The 16,990-nt window shown below is 41.9% G+C and overlaps 1 protein-coding gene across 1 annotated transcript; it reads left to right on the top strand.

Annotated features, from left to right (window-relative positions):
• The first annotated feature begins 272 nt into the window (after window positions 1-272).
• XPNPEP3 (X-prolyl aminopeptidase 3) lies at window positions 273-16,536 on the top strand. Its single transcript, XM_066184198.1, has 10 exons — window positions 273-347; window positions 1,871-1,987; window positions 4,435-4,842; window positions 6,598-6,800; window positions 7,664-7,726; window positions 9,077-9,190; window positions 11,463-11,548; window positions 12,029-12,212; window positions 13,649-13,769; window positions 14,579-16,536. Exons 1-10 carry the CDS (start codon window positions 287-289, stop codon window positions 14,743-14,745), a joined length of 1,524 nt encoding a protein of 507 aa, XP_066040295.1. The 5' UTR covers window positions 273-286; the 3' UTR covers window positions 14,746-16,536.
• Window positions 16,537-16,990: the final 454 nt, after the last annotated feature.

Here is a 16,990-nt window from a genome sequence, read left to right on the forward strand (position 1 = left end):
GGCAGTCATGGCCTCGGGCCTCCGCGGCGTGGCGAGGACAGACGTTCAGAGGCGGTTGCCGTAGCCTAGCAGCTGCGCTCCTCCCTGTGCAGCGCCGCTCCCCTGTTGCTCTTGCCGCCAGCCCCCGCCGTGCCGCGGGTTCCTCCTTGCGGACGAGGCAGGCGGCTTCAGGGGACTCCTAAGCCGGCACGGCGCCACTCATTGGCGGTGGGCAGCGTGGGATGATGGCGTCAGCGGGCGGCGCCGCGGCGCAGAGAGGCCCTGCCATGCGCCGTGTGGCCCGGTCATGTTGCGCCTCTCGCAGCAGGGGCTGGTCCTGGCGGCCCAGGGCTGGCGCGGCGCCACAGGTCAGACACCCCTCCTCCCCCACACCCCGACACCGCCTGCGGCTCCGTTAGCGACAGCCGGCTATCGCCGCTCACAGCCTCGCTTTCGCTTCTCGGGTCGCGGGAAAGCGGCTCTCCCCGGCGGCGCAGTGGCAGCCCTGGTCAGGGCTGAATCCTAAGAAGAATAGGCAGTAATTTGAATAATTTAACAACGGTAGAAAGCTCCTCGCTGCCTTCAAGATGTTACTTTATTTAATGTCCGCTGTGTCGTTTCGTTGGGAGCTGCCCTGTTTACTCTGTATGTGGAGAAAAACAGTAGAAACGCCAGTTTTGAAAATTAGACTGCAAAAAACCCTGCAGTTAAATTTCACCACCCGGGTCTCCAGGCAAGCGTGACGTAGTGAATGCTTCATGTTATGACTATTAGTTGTCATGCATAAATGATCTTGAAGTGGAGGCTAATCATAATGGCTCCCACAGCAAATCCATTGTCTGTATGTTTTGCTGTCGGCCTTGGAGTCTCAGCTGCCTGAAAGGCAGATGTTTTGCTTGTGTTATCCTTGCTTATGCTGGTGAAGGGTTAATAGTTTTTGTTCTAACAGTAGCAGCACAAATTGGTTTTCTAGTAGGCACATGGTAAGTAACATAAAGAGCAACCACTTTCTAAAACATCAAATAGATGTTTACCTTCTGACTAACCTCTCCTTCCTACAGGTCTGGATGATTTGTATTCAGGCACAAGCAGTTCTTCAGTTGCAAAAGGCTGACTGAGAATTCTGAAGTTTCTGACAATTCATTTTTAATTTTAGATTTTGTTTCATCGTTCCCATTTCCAGCTCACAGATGCATACTTATAGTTGTCTTTGAAACTCACATGCTTTGGTTGTATGTGAATTTGGAAGTGGAATACATAACTATTGAGTTTGGCTAATGCTGCTGCCATGGAAGGTCAACACATAAACAGGGACTCTTGGGTATCCTCCAGACAGGAAAAGAAAATCACATTCCTGAATAAACCTGTGTTATTTGATGTTTTTTTTTGTGGCATTATAAGTTAAAAAAAAAAACAACAAAAACAACTGGAAAGGCCTGGAAAACTTTATGATTGTTCCAGATTAGGGAATTTTTTTAAAGACATAGCCAAGAAGAGCCAATATACAGGTGTGGTGCTTGCAGCCCTGTGGTGTTTTGAGGGAAGCAAGGGAAGAAGAGTGCTGAGTGCCTCATAAACAGCAGTTGTATGAATTGGGATGTGCAGACCAACAGAGCTTCCTGGGTTTTGTTGCTGGATTGTCAGGTCTAGCATATGTTTGTTTCTTTCTATCTGTTCCATGAATATTTGATTGTTATTTGAGTTGTGTGCACAGTGTTTCATAAAATAGTGTGATGCACAGCAAATGGAGAAGTTAAGGAGGGATATTTTTGACACATAACTGAAGGAATGCTGCTAAGAGTCTGACGACTAGACTACAGTTCCACAGTTTCCTAACTGGAAAGTTCTGGGTTTTTTTTTACCTCGACATGGTGCATTTCTTTTCCTCTAGTTTGCAAGTCATGTGCTCTCCGAAGATTTTCCATCCAGCCTGCCCAGCAGAAGAAGATTCCAAACCGATATTTGGGCCAGCCCAGCCCCTTTACACACCCACATCTGCTCAAACCAGGTGAGGTTTGGGCCCTGTACGAGCCAGTCATTGATATTTTCTTGTCTCTGGTTATCTGAGTGTATTGAGTTGCTGTATCATAGAGTTGTCTGTGGGTTCAGCTGTTTATGACTACCTTCATTAGCCAGTAATTATATTTAGTAGCTAATTTCCTTTTCTGAGATAATACTAATTCCAAAAATAGGCTTCACATGTGATAGCTTTCATGGCTTCTTTATTTTTTCTCATGACATACTCGGGGTTGTTTACTTGGCTGCTGCAGACCATTTGTGGCAGTGGCATTTTGTGGGATTGTTGTCCTGCAAATAAATACGGTTTTTATTAAGAGTGAGTCTTTTGTGCAAGCTGAACTGTCAGAATGGTTCATATCCCATGTCTTGTGAGTCACAAAACAAACATGCAGTTCGGCAAACGTGAACGGGGAGGGACATTGATAGATGGACACCCCTTGTCTAAAGAATGTGCGCTGCTCAGAGGAGTATTCAATATGAGGAAAAGGAGAAAAAGAAACTTGTGACTATGAAGTTAGACAGTAGTAATAGAAGCTGAGGTTGTGCATTTTTTTGAGATTCATGAAAATGAGCATGTAGGCATAAGATGGACACAATTAAATCTAAACAAACAAACAAAAAGTGCAGCAAAAATATATTCAAGAATATGTGCAGGAAAACTTTTTGTGTTCTTCCATAGGTGGGTATAAAGGGAGAACAGGTGAATGTATGTGTATGTATATATACATATATACACTTCTGTATTTAATTTGAGAATAATTCAGGTCAGAAGGAACCTCACACAGTTAACCTGTTCCCCCTGTGCTCAAAGCTGGGCTAGATTCAGCATTAGATCAGGTTGCTTAGGGCACTCATTGACAGTTCACAATAAATGAAGCTGACTCCTGAAAGTGCAGCCGAAGCACTGGAACTGAATTCTAGCTATCCAAAGTATTTTTCCATTTAATAAAGTAGAGATGGTTTTCTTAAAATAGTATGACATTGTTTTGTTGCAATTATTGTTTTAAAAAGCAAATGCCTTTAATGCAAAGAGAATTTCCAGGCCTCACACCTGGAAGACAGCTGGGATCCCCATGTTTGACCCCATTGCAGCTTCTGAAATTCACTGAACTGTGGCAGTTAAAAAGCTGACTGGAATGCGGTGGAACATAGGAAATTTGCAGTATGACATGTGAGGCCAGATTGCATTTAAACAGTTTCTATGTTCTCTGTCATTTCTACATTTACGGAATAAAATAACTGTGGTGGGTTTTTTGGGTTTGTTTGGCTCTTTTTAAAGACTTTTACATCTAGTAAGTATTGAGGATATAATCGAAAAGGTGTAACAATTAATGCAAATAGAACTTCCTTCTCCCACTGCCCTCATGCAGGAATCCATTTGCAGTACAAGTCAAGCATCAATTTTTGTTCTGAAATGGTCACTGTGTAATATGTGAAAAAGGAAGAAAAGATTATGAAGGTGGAATGTTAACAAACAATATCAAAATTCAATCTATGTTAAAGCAGGGTATTAGCCAAAGTACTGATTAAGGATCTTATATTAATTTAGATCATAATTAGGGAGTCTCACAATTTTAAAAATACATACTTCAGCTGTTGGTGGTTGTCCTTTGAACTTCAGTTCTGTTTTGGTGAGTATCTTGATTGCTGTACTTCATGTCTTTTGGGACTGGAGCAGCTGAAAGAGTACCTTCATCTGAGAGATCATTTGCTTAGTGTTATTAGAAATACAGTATTAACTTTAAAAAAATTTGAATTGTTAAATATTGAGAAAAACTACATATGCTCTGGAGAAGATCCCTTCCCTTAACAGGAGTCTGATGGCAGCCTGCCGTCCATGGTTTTTTTTTGCCTGGAATCTAGTACCTGGTTAGACTCTGTAACCTCTGTTCTTCTGCCTCATCTCCCTGAATCTCTGACACTCAATCTGTCCCTTGTGGTTTAGAAATAGTCACTTTATGAGTTGACTTAGTGTGTATTTGAACAAACATTCTATCTTTGTCTGAGGCAATTAATGCTTAACCTCAGGAGGCAAAATTCTGCTCAATGTCTATGCTGTAAAACCCATCAGTTTTTAGCAGTCAAAGTTCAGTTTGCCTTGCCCCTTCCCCCTTTTTTTTTTCCACATTCTCTGCAAACATTTGGACGTTTGTTTAAATCTACCAGATTCTGTGATTTATACCTTTGCGCAGAAATATGTGACACAGAATCCAATTGGTTAAAACCAATGTCTGTTGTAGCATGATGGAGAAGCAGCCTGAATGAGATGTGCTGAAGGGATGGAAGCTGAAGAGGAGCAAGGGAAAGGCTTGTGAGGAATTACAAAGGAGCCATGCACATGAAAGGCGTCAGGGAGTAGACAGGAATCAGGCATGTGACTAGTAAAATATCCTTAGTGCCTTGAATTTCTCCTTCTGATTTGTTTTGTATTCACAGGAGAGGTAACCCCAGGACTGTCACAGGTCGAATATGCTCTTCGCCGACACAAACTGATGGTGTTAATCCAGAAGGAAGCCCAAGGCTGGGATGGTTTGGACCACACAGTGATTCTGCTGTCCAACCCCACATACTACATGAGCAATGACATTCCCTATATTTTCCACCAGGACACTAATTTCCTGTACCTCTGTGGGTTTCAGGAGCCTGACAGCATCCTGGTGCTGCAGAGCATTCCTGGCAAAGCACTGCCATCTCACAAATCCATACTTTTTGTGCCCCGGAGAGATCCAAATCGAGAGCTGTGGGATGGGCCCAGATCAGGCCCAGATGGGGCAATTGCTCTTACAGGAGTAGATGAAGCTTACACCATTGAGGAATTCCGGCACTTGGTGGCCAAGCTGAAAGGTAATAAAAAATAGGGGATGAGATGAGATGAGATGAGATGAGATGAGATGAGATGAGATGAGATGTGGTCTGCAGAGTCGGAATGGTACCTGTTTGGGAGGTGGTCTGTGACATCACTTTGAGACTAAAATGAACTTAGGGAGGAGCAGGGAGTATGGCTGTGGCAAAGGCTATTGGAAGTTTGTGTTAGCTCTTTGAGGGCTACCAATGGATATGTAGTTTTGAAAATTTATTACTTTCTTGTGAATCCTTGTGAATGCCAGTCTGTATATCTGTGAAATATTAAGGAACATGATTAGCAAGGCCGTGGTCCTGTTTTGGTCATTTCTGTTTGCTGACAGAGCCAGAACCAGATGACGTATAGGAAACTTGAAAGCTTTTTATTCATAGTAGACTTGAAAAATGACCCTCACAGGGAGCTTGTTAGTCTACTCACATTTAGCTAGATGATGACTTGCTCCTAAAATACAAACATTGCTGTCCTTTAGAAATATTCTTCTGCATCTCACATCACCATGTAGCTTCAATGCTTATAATCTAGGGGGAATTTGAATGCATTATAAAACAAAGCTGAAGAAGGTTCATGACAATATAATAAAGGCAAGTGTGACTTCAGAGGGGTCACACAACTAGAAGGAGAGAATTCTGGAGTATTAAATACCATCTTGGTATTTAATTATTTTATTTCAAAAAAGGATGTCTTGAAAATAGATAAGTCACAGGGCAAAGGATGATCAAAGAAAGCATGAAATATGTGTGAGATACATGCTGAACAAACCTACTCAGCTTGAAAAAGAGAAAACAAGGCAAGGTATGTGCTGTATATGGTTGGGGAAGCACAGAGGATGACTATGATTGATTAATTGCTGGTTTTCTTAATTTAAAAACAAAGGGAACACTGAATTAAATTATTCCATCCAGGGTTTGGCACCCCTTAAGTTGTAGATCATTCTTGGAAGTTTGGAATATCAAAATTAAAAGGGAGTTAAAAGTTTGTAATTCTGTGGGGGAGAGGTCCATGAAAAACAGTAAATCAGCTAAGGGCAATGCTCTTTAATGAATGCCCAGTTTCTTAGATACTTTTTGTAAGCACCTGCTAATGATTACTGTCACCAAAGGAGGGCCTGGGTGGACTTCAGCAGTGACTCACCATGGCCTTTCTACTCATTAATACTTAAAATGTTCTAGTGAGAAGAATGTTGGTGCTAACTGATGTTCTGAATAAACCTCCACTGTGAGTAAATGTGTTTGTTCTCAGTAAGCTCATTTTCTTTGAATGGCTGAAATGAGCAGTTGTTTCCCAAAGTGTCCTTAGGTGTTGTTGATAGAGATCTTGATTCCATGCAAAAAGGTAAATTGCTTTCCATCACAGGCTGAATGGGAGAAGATTCAGAAGGTGCAGCTGTGATGTGATGGCTGCTTAGCTTACACAAGTGCAACTTTGACACGAGAATTCTGAATGGATCTGAGCCAGATGCATATATTCAGTGATGGTTGTAAACCCCATTATTTGCCCAGAAGGGGAGATTTGTCAAATCAGTATGCCATGAATTGGTAATCTTCCAAACTTAGAAGAGATTGCTGGTATTCTGTGACAGTGGAAGTGTCTATATAGTCTGTCAACGTAGATACAGAGAAAATTATTTTTCTCAAATACAGCAACAGATCTGGTTTAAGAGGAGTGAGTTAATTTAGTATGGGGAGGACATGTCTGCATTTATTTTAGTCTGTGTCAACTTTTGTTTTGTATTCCAGGTGAATCAAACATGGTTTGGTACGATTTGAGAAAACCAGTGCATGCAGAGCTGCACTCTAACTACATGCAGGCCCTGGCTGAGGTAAAAGCTCGGAGCAAAAACCCCATCCAGGGCATTCGACATCTCGTGCAAAACCTTCGTCTGATCAAATCTGCAGCAGAGATTGAGAGGATGAAGATAGCTGGCCGGGTGACAGCAGAGGTAATAGGGTTGTGTGCTCTCCTAATGAACCAGTGCATTCCCTTGAGGAGGTGACATGAGTTGGAAGGAGAGCTTTGGTCTAATCTGTTACTGAACTGCTCTGTCTCAACCACTGCCTGAGGCTTGGCTCATTCCACAGGGCAAGGAGAAACAGGAAGACAGCTTGGACTACTAGATTCTCTCAATTAGCATAACTCCAGTGAAGAAAAGCCAGCAGCTCTTAGACTTTGTTTAAAAGCAAAGGCTAGCCTTTTCACTGTCTTCCCAGCTTCTTCTCTGCTTCTGCTTTCCAAAATAATTTTCTTTCCCATCTATTCTGTTTATTTTGAGGAAACAGGATTTTTAAGAAGAAGTTTCCTATGTATGTGTCTCCATTTCCCCTTTACCCTCAAATACCTTTTGAACTCATTGGCCACTTTTGAACAGATCTGACAGGTACCTCAAAGGCAGTTATGTTTTCATAAATATTATTAAAATAGATAGCCATGTAGACAAGAGAGGCACAGGTTGTCCTTCTCTGAAGGAAAAGCTGCATAAGGCAATCCTGTTATACCTGAGGGAATCCACAGGTGAGACAACTGCTAAAATGTCAAACCATGGGAGCAGCCTCAATCATCTAATCCTTTTTCTTTTCTTTTTTTTTTTTTAATACTAGAGTCAGTCGTCCCCTAAATCATCTCCTTAATACTGTTTCTAGGGTATAGATCTTCTATGATTCTAGTCTTGACAGCACTTTCACCAAAGAAGTTGGTGAAACTGTCTGGTTCTGGGCCAGCTGATTTTGGGCCTTCCTCAAGAGACCACAGGCGGAAAAAAACCAGTTCAGGCTTCTTTGCTAACTGAAAGTCCCTTCTTTTTCATAGGCTTTCACAGAGACGATATTTGCCAGTAAATCCCCTGTGGATGAAGCCTTTCTGTATGCAAAGGTGGGTACTTTGTAGCTGGATGTGAGATAGAAGGGCTGGATGTTGTTTATCCTTCCAGGAAACCAGAAATGTCAGATCTGTATCACCTGTCTCCCACTGTAGCACATTTATTCACCCAACTCTTGTGGTTCCTTGGACATGCAGAAGAGTCAGTGTGAGGAATTCTTCAGCTGTACTTGTGTACCCTTATTTAAGGAGTGTAGCATTTGTCTAAGTTTCTCTCTGTTGATGTCTTTTTGTGCTATGTTGAAATGCAAAACCTGCTAAACAATTGGAGGTAAAGTTATTACCTTATTCCATCATACAGGTCTGTTGTACAAAATTTAGGTAGTTATAACACCTGTTTGTAAAGGCTGCTTCTCTTGCCTCTAGCCTCTTACTCTATCAGATTACCACAGCCATCTTGAAGCAGTTTAAATGCCTCTCAGTTACAAAATAAGGACTAATTGGCCTGCACATTTGGTAAGGAACTTTGTAAGAAATTGCAGTGAGATGCCTGTTCAAGAAACATCAGCTGGATTTGACCCTCTGTTACAACATGGATGGGCCTGTGCTGATATGGCACTGGCAGCATTGAGTTGAAAAAACTACTTTAATTAAAGTGTATTTTACAGATCAGTTTTTCAGTCCAGACCAGGATCTTAAAACCTTTGCTCCATGTAGGCATCCTGGAGTGTTCTGTCCCATGGGACTCCGGTAACCTTAGAAAGCACATGCTATTAATATGTTGAGGGTCTTTATAGATGTAAATTTATTAATTTCCATGCTTTCATCAGCTTCATCATTCAAGAAATGTAAGGATCTTGAGGCTTATGGTGCCTTTTTCTTCTTTCCCCTCAGACATCAAGGAAGGGCATGCTTTCAAACCTTCTTAGTTCAACAGTTATGAAAAATAGATACTGCTGTAAATATGCTGGTACTGTGCAATTTTAAAAGACAGAAACAAACCATGATTGTTGCCATGCTGACATATAGGATTTTTGAAAATTCACAAAGTCGTATGGCAAATAAGAGCGTTAGTTTATATAAGAACAAATCCTCATCTGGATGTATGATAATGTAGTGAATGTTTGAAACAGCATTGAACCGCTTGTACCAGAAAGAGCTTCCTTGGGACCCAGTAAAGCCTTGAAAAACTCCTGAAAAAGTGGATGGTTCTGTATTTTTTTTTCTCCAGAGTTCTTGAAAAATATTTAAGACTGCTTTCATTTGGTCAACTCACTTTCCAGTTTCACTTTGTGTTGTACAAATTAAGAAAACAGTTATAGGACAAGAATTATTATGGTTCTAGGGCAGTTAATCATTTGAATCAGCACTAATGGTTTCCTCTTCTCCATATTGTTACTCCAGTTCGAATTTGAGTGCCGGGCTCGTGGTGCTGACATCTTGGCATACCCCCCTGTTGTTGCTGGTGGCAACAGATCTAACACTTTGCACTATGTGAAGAATAATCAGCTCATCAAGGTAATCCTTGTGCTGTCTGGTAACTTGAAATGCAGTGCTGTGACACAAATATATATTCCCCAGCTGGTGCTTATTTTGACTGAACAGATCAAAGAACTTAAATAGATATTTTTTGAGTGAGCAAGGGAAAAGAATCCTCCCCTGGTTAATTTTACTGTCAGTGGCAGATTCAACATGTCTTTTTTTCCTCTCAGCTCTCATTGCAGTATTTTCTGAACAGTGCAAGGACTTGCAAACAAGATTGCAAATAATTTAGTGAACACATCTATGCTCACAGCAGCTTGCAGTGCTGGGGGCCTCGCTAAAAAGGGGAGCCACTGTTGCAGGTAGAGCAAAGACACCGGCGGGGATCTTCTGCTGTCACTTGTGTTCCTTGGCCTTGCTTTGCAATAAAAGGGCAAAGTGCATTCCTGCTCGGGTAAAGCTGAAAAGCATTTTGGTTCCATGTAGCCCAGCAAAGGAGGGAAGGGAAACAAGTAGGGAATGGATCAGCGTTAAATGTCAAGAGGTGGAAAAGTAACGTGTTTTGTCTTATTTTGAAGATTCTCATTGAATTGAACCCTCTCCAGCTTTCCTGACAATAGGTCTTTAGATTCAAATAAGTATTTTCAGGGGCAGTATCCCCTCACTGCTCTGCTCATTGTTTATTTTTCAGAGGAGCATAGTTTTACTCTGTCTTAATGCAGAATGAAACTTTCTCACTCTCATTGTCTTTTCTTGAAGCTGCATGCTAGCAGACCTTGAAATGATCTGCAGCGACAAATATACAAAAGATATTACAGGCTGCTTTTGGCCTCCTTTGTTTTTCTGTCATCCAAGGTCAGGCACACTGCTGTAACTCCAATTGCTTCTGTTAAAGTTGTTCTGTTGAATGACTGTCACTTGTTTTTTTCCAGAAGTAGGAGGTTAAACCCATAAACTTGACTCTTCCTTTGTGTGCTGCTTCCTATAGATCTCGTTTCTAATAAGCTAATAAAGTGTCTAATTTGGGATGTATGTGAGTGTTTCATTCAGTCTTTTGGTTAGAGGGCTCTGCTTTAAAGAAGGAGGACAAGCACAGCATAAGGCATTTACTGGATAATCAAATCACAGGCTGAATTTCCTTAGTCATAAATTGTTACTTAGCTTGTTTAATTGCTTGGAAGATGGCAGGTGCTGTAATTTCAGATTTGCCTTGAAGAATTCAATCAGCTATTCTGAAAAAGTTAAAATGTACTATTTAAATGGATAGTTAATGGCCTGTCTATTCAGTGGAATAGTGAGGTCTGCCCACTGCAGGTTTATCTGCTGTGTGTCTGTGTCACTTAACTGTACACAATGATAGCAGCTAGCAGTGGAAGCAGTAAAATTCTGCTGCTTTATTCTTTCCCTTAACATGCTGCAATTACGCCCTGTCAATCTGCATCATGTCTGCGGACACAGTCATGAATTTGTGGAATTAATCTCTACATATAGTGTAAATATAGAGAGAACTTAATCCAAACTTTTTTAACATCTTACTGCTCTATTTGTTGTTAGCTCCTTTAAGGAGGGAAAGCAAGGCAGTGGTTTTGTTCCTGGCCCTTTGTCTTTCTTCTCTGTGACTTTTTGGGAGATGTATAATCATTGATATGGAACAGTTTTGCTCAAGGGAATTGGAGATTCACATCTCCAAAAATTTTTTCTTCATCACCAGATAGATCTAGAAAAATAGGTTGAAACAGTCAAGAAAGTCCTAGAAGAGAAAGGGAAGGTTGTACAAGCTATTCACCAGGGCATTGTAGCAGTGATACACTGTCAGATTTTGTGATACAGAGTGATTTTGCTGAGTCCTCCTATCCTACCAAAGGGTAAATTTGTAGCTGTTAGTGATCCTGTGGGGAGCTCAGAAATGGCGTTTTTGGTGCAAACCCCCTCTGTCTCAGTCACTAAAGCTGAGAACTTCTAGTGAAAGGAGTCATAGGCATAATTTGCTGGCATAAGCAATCCAGGTGCGAATAGGACTCGTGTCTCGAGAGGAGAATAGTTCAAGGCAAATGCCTTTTTTTACTCCAAAATCTTAATCTTAAAAGTTCAGACAGTAGATAAGCATAACAGAGGCTACCTTGCAGAGAAACAATCCAACTGGAATAACCTATTTATAAATGGCAGTACCTGGGATATTACTCTGGAATTCATGTTTCTGCAGCTGCATTATGAAAACAGAAGAATAACCTCCCTTCCTGCTCTCAGACAGAAAAATCATTTAATAGCTGGACTGACCCACAAAGCATTCTTTCCCGTTATTCTCCAGGATGGTGAACTGGTCTTGCTAGATGGTGGATGTGAATTTTCCTGCTATGTGAGTGACATCACACGTACCTGGCCTGTCAATGGAAAGTATGCTGCAATAAGTTTTTTTAAAGAATTTAGATAAGTTCTTAAGTAATTGATGGATTGAGCGTGTGTTTAGTCATAGTTTTACCATGTCCCATTCTGTGGTGCTTCAGAGTAATCAAATTATATAAAGTAAATGTTCAGCTGTATTCCCCACTGCCTCCTTAATTACTGCATGAATATGTGTGATAGTTGCTATTTTCAGCTATTACAGCATGCTTAATGTGCAGAGGGGGCTTTTGTACATTCAGCTGTGACTGACTCCAGTTGTCTGTAAGAAAACAGGAGTTTCAGTACATAGCTCTGCCAGTTGTGAATTTGCTGGTGTGGCCTTTCATACAATGAGAGAGTTGCTTTGCTTTCTGGTTTTCCCCTACTGCATCCTTGATCTGAATCTGTCCCCAGAATAGTGGGGAAACAGAGACTTTTCTCTTGGAAACAGAGACTTAGTTGTGGGATATTCCTTTACTCAATGACCTTCAGGTTCACCAAACCCCAAGCAGAACTGTATCAAGCTGTCCTGGATATCCAGAAATCCTGCTTGAGCCTCTGCTCCCCTGGCATGAGTCTGGAAAATATCTACAGCCTCATGCTGAGCCTTATTGGACAGAAACTGAAAGACTTGAGTGTCTTGGAGAGCAGCATCACTGACAGCCATTTCTTCAAGGTACTGCAATTTTTTTTACTCTAGTTTATCCCTGTTTACTCTAGTTTACACCTATTAATCGTGATTATTTTATCCTTGGGTAGTTTTAGGGCTGTTATTTGGGTTGGGAATGTGGTTTCTAATTGCTGCTACATGGTGCTTTAATTCATGTTGTGGGCTGGTCTCAGCACAGGAATGAATTTCTCTGAGACAGGGCTAAACTCCAAGATGTGATTGACTATTTCTGGTGCACAATTTAGTCTGAAGTAATCCCCATTCTTTTATGCACATAGTGTGAATATTTGTTCCTTGGCTCTTGCTGTTTTACTCTGGAGATTCATTCCCATTCTGCACTACTTGCCAGTGCAGAAACAGTTTTAGAGCACAGTCTGAAGGGAACTATAGGCACATGGGTACTAACATAAGATTCTGGGTCCAGGGCTAACTGCATTCATACTTTTGTGGTCTGTTTAACAATGCATAAATCTGCAGTGCCACCATATTCTCAGTCATTCCACCTGCTGCCTCTTCTGCACCATTCTGTGTCAGTACTGGGATTCACAGAGCTACCTGGTGAGCAAGACTAGGAAACTGATCTGCCTTAGAGCTGAACCTGCAGATAAATAGGATTGGTTTGCAGGTACAGAAGTTTATCCGGTCACTCTCACTCCAGAGCTGCATGATTGCTGATGCCAATACTGCAAAGATGGCAGAACTAGGTGTAGGCGCTACAGCTTTTGGCAGCCAGACAGGTTCCTGCCGGATTTAGGTGCCGATGCCATGGTAGCCCTGGCTACCACCTGTGGGCAAAGGGTGCCATGCTGGATCCTTCCGGCAGATGGAAGCACAGCCAGGCGGGAGAAGATCTTGCAGCTCAGTCCCCTGGGAATGAGGAGTGTGGAGCAGGGAGGAGTTCTTGCTGATTCCTGCTTTGAAGGGAGGGAGATTAGGATGGTGCCGGGGGAAGGCATGTCTGTGCCTTGTAGAGCTGAATTAAAATCATGCTGTAGCTACTGAATGAATGTTCACTCTCTTGTGCATAGGAGACCACTTTCACAGCCCAGAGCAGCTGTATCTGCTGCTGTCAATTGTGAAGGTCTGCTGATGGAAGTCTTGCAGGGCTTGGATGTTTAAGGGATGGAAAGGGTTGGGGCAGCAAAGCTCAGCGATTTGCAAATTGACATCTTGCCTGACATGCTGAGATGGTGTTGGGTTTGGGCTGTTCTTTCCAGTGCAGGGGAAAGGCAATCTGCAATATGCTCATTATAGGCACCTGGTACTGGCAGGTTTTAAGGGCCATCCAGTTCTAGTAAATGGAAGGCAGGCCCTGGTGACCTAGGCATGGCAGTAAGACTGCTAGTAAAGCACATAACTATTCTATCTCCCTTGTCTTTTCTATTGGAACAAGTTAGGCTGTGTTTAACTGCTTCTGTGACGCTTGCTCTGTCTTCTCTTAGGCTGTTCGAAAGTACTGCCCTCATCATGTGGGCCATTACTTGGGTATGGATGTTCATGATACCCCAGATATATCCCGATCGCTCCCGTTCCAGCCAGGCATGGTCATAACCATTGAACCAGGTAAAAGCACTCAGTGGTGGGCAAAAACATGCAACAGTGAGAGTAACAGTATTGCCTTTCAATAATGAGCTGGTCCTGCAGACCAAAGCATTCAGATCCTTTCTGGTGAAGCTGGAAACTATAGCAGTATTGGAAAGCCTTAAGTTATTCCCCTCCCAAAGTCATTACAGTATTAGAAAACCCTATTTCCTTCCCAAACATATCCAAGGTAACACGTAGTGGGAGTAAACTAAGGAAGCAGAGTAGTGTAGAGCTCAGGCTGTGCAGCATAGGTGAACTGCAGTGCAGAAATCAGGGTCGATTCACTTGTGCTGCATTCTGTGTTCCTGGCCACTGAACTTCTACCAGTCACTGGTAGTGTCTCAAGCATTGCGTCTGCAGTTACAGGGATTCACAACTTAGCTTTGCAAATTAGGCATACTGTGAGAAGTCTTTCTTTCTCATTGTCACTAGATTTGGAGTTGTCAGCTGGAAATTTATATTTAGTCCTTGCCTCTTCTCTCTCTCTATTCAGAACATTGCTAAAGTCATCACTGTAAATGTAACACTGAGAGCAAGAAGTGTGAAAAGGCCAGGTGCAACTATGGAAGTTTTTGTTAACGTGCTGGTGTCTGTAGGCACAGAGGGACACTTTCTTTGCCCACCAAACAGCCATGAGTGAGAGGAAAGAGAGTAACTTGCCATATTAAAAATTCTCAGGATCAAACACGTTATGTTGCTGAAAGTCCAACCCTGCTCTCCTGGTGGTCCAGTGAGGGAAAGGTGGTTCTCTGGAGAGTGTTGTGTTTTAATTCCCTTTCTTCTTTCAGGCATTTATATCCCTGAGGATGATGTGAGTGCTCCAGAAAGGTTTCGTGGCATTGGTGTGCGCATTGAGGATGATGTTGTCATAACAGAGGACGCACCTCTTGTGTTGTCTACTGACTGTCCCAAGGATATCTACCACATCGAGCAGATCTGTGGCCACAGCTCATGATGCCCCTTCTCTACCTCTTTCATCCTCCTTGGGAGACACAACCCCACAGGGATGCAGATCCCTTAGCTGCCTGTAGTTGTCAAGTTATGAAAGGCATGAACTGTTGATGGCTGTTTCCAAGACTGGCACTGGGCAGTGGAATGAAAAAGGTTTGGGTACTGAGGGATGAAAAAACAAAGCAACCTTTTCTGTGTGGAATTTTCTTCTGATTTGTGCTGATGTTGAACTGTTCTATGATGTGGGAGTGGATTCATCCCACTGCTGTGTGGATCCATGTGTTCTGGGGCCCTTGGGGGAGTTTGAATTTTGCCAGTGCCACCAGATGCATAGGGTACAACAGCTGAGACCAAGGCCCCCTTTTTTCCCCCTTAGCAGCATTTTCACAACAGTCAGATTTTAAAAATGAGGCTTTTATAAATGCTGGTTTGGGATAAGAATGTGTCAGCTTTAATTTTATAGAACCATGTAAGGAGAGAGTCTCGTAATCAGGAAGATGGCTTTGGTGGTGAAGTGGTTATATCTGAAGCCAATGGAGAATTCTTTTAAGTATTTTAAGGATAAGGATGTGTTTAGGTGTTGTTCAGGCATATGCAAAATAAGCCTGTAGCAGGGAAAAACACCTTGTCTTTCAGCTTATTGGAGCGTTCGGTAATTTCAAAAAGTACAAATAGGCTCAGAAGGTTAGACATACCTATTATTGCTGTCTTCCACATTCCCTTCCTTTTGCCCCAAAGGTCCATTCCTTTTTCCTACTCTGAGTTCCTCTCTACCCTAGGAAGCAGGGCCGTGTTGATTATGCTGGACTCCGGTGGTGAACTGTTGCTTGTCACCCATGTGTGAGGTGTCCAGTTCTGGAACAGTCTCAGCACCTTTCTGGCTTATGCCTGCTGTGGGCTTATAAGTGCCAGCAACTTCAGCAGTGTGGTTTTGAAGAGTCTGCCCTATGGTGAGTGTCAAGTCTTTACATAGATTTTATATTGAATTAATTGGAATTAAAAATAATTCTTCTTTTCTTAACTCTGAGGGCATGAAAAGAGCTGACACTTTGGTTTTTCCAAGTGCTCTGACAGTATTTTTGAAGCAGCTGCAAATGTTACTGGGGCTAGGCTGGATGAGGTGTAAAGAGAAGAGTTTTCTACTCTGAACATCAGCCTACCACCCAGGCCATTGTATGCCATAGTAAATACACCTACTAGACGCAAGCACAGTATCTGTGTATTTACTGAAAATATTTAGACAGCTATTTAATATGTCTGAAAAATGCCTCTCATCAGAGCATCTCCTGTTATTTACACTTGCTCTTGCATCACCTTACTTCCTTTCTTATGGTAGCTTTCAGTGCTCTTCATCTGTTACTATAAATTTTCTTTCTCTTCTCTTCCTACATTGTCTGTTTTTGACCAACTGTGTCACTGCTTCCTAATCAATTTTACTTCCTTGTCAACATCACTTCCTCTTCCCCAGTTTGGCCTAATTCCCCACAGTGAATGTAGCCAGAAGCATGTGGGGAAGGTGGTCAGGGTTTTGGAGTTTGACCTCTGGCTCTGTTGCTGTGTAATCTCTAGCAAAATCTGCGTTTTTTTTTTTTTTCCTTCCCCCCCTCCCCCCCCTTTTTGGTTTTTTATGTGTTTCACTTAGTGAAGGCCAAGTGGGCAGTGTCTTGCATCTCTCATTGCATTTAACATGAGCTGGGTGCATGCACTGGGGTTTGAATATTGGCACCTGAAAAGCAGCCAAGGCATGCCATAATTTTATTTTTTAAACATGACAAAAATAAATGCTTTTATAGGGTTTAGTGTATCAAGTTTCACCTATTTAAGAGAATCAGTTAATCTCTGATGGCAGTGCTTATTAAATACTCCTGTGTTGCAGTGGTAGCTACAGCTTAAAATGTTAGAAGAGAGGTCCCCTAAGTATGAACACAGACCTGATGAATACTTTTAAAGTAGTTCTGATCTGTAGTACATTTTTTCCAATTACACCTGTTAAAGCCATATCAACTGGGCCAAATCTTGGGGATTTTGGAACTATATAAGCAGCTTAAAATAACATTAATCTGAGAGATACATGTGTGAGTTGATCTGTACATCTTCCCATGCATCTAACAGAGTTAATAAATGGTACTTAGTGTAAATAAGCATTTAAAATGCATATATACAAATTATTTTTAAAATAAAACAATTCGTAGGAAGTCATTTCTTAGGCCATCAAGTTGCATGCTGTTGAATAGATATATACACCTCCA

Source organism: Chamaea fasciata, unplaced genomic scaffold, assembly GCF_029207755.1.
Source record: "Chamaea fasciata isolate MVZ Bird 193981 ecotype frontalis unplaced genomic scaffold, bChaFas1.0.hap1 SCAF_5, whole genome shotgun sequence".
Taxonomy (NCBI): domain Eukaryota; kingdom Metazoa; phylum Chordata; class Aves; order Passeriformes; family Sylviidae; genus Chamaea; species Chamaea fasciata.

Excerpts from the sequence above, each read along its gene's own strand:
- XPNPEP3 (XM_066184198.1), top strand. The coding sequence starts at position 287 with ATGTTGCGCCTCTCGCAGCAGGGGCTGGTCCTGGCGGCCCAGGGCTGG. Across the intron at positions 1,988-4,434 it reads CCCACATCTGCTCAAACCAG|GAGAGGTAACCCCAGGACTG; the intron begins GTGAGGTTTGGG and ends TTGTATTCACAG. Across the intron at positions 4,843-6,597 it reads CTTGGTGGCCAAGCTGAAAG|GTGAATCAAACATGGTTTGG; the intron begins GTAATAAAAAAT and ends TTTGTATTCCAG.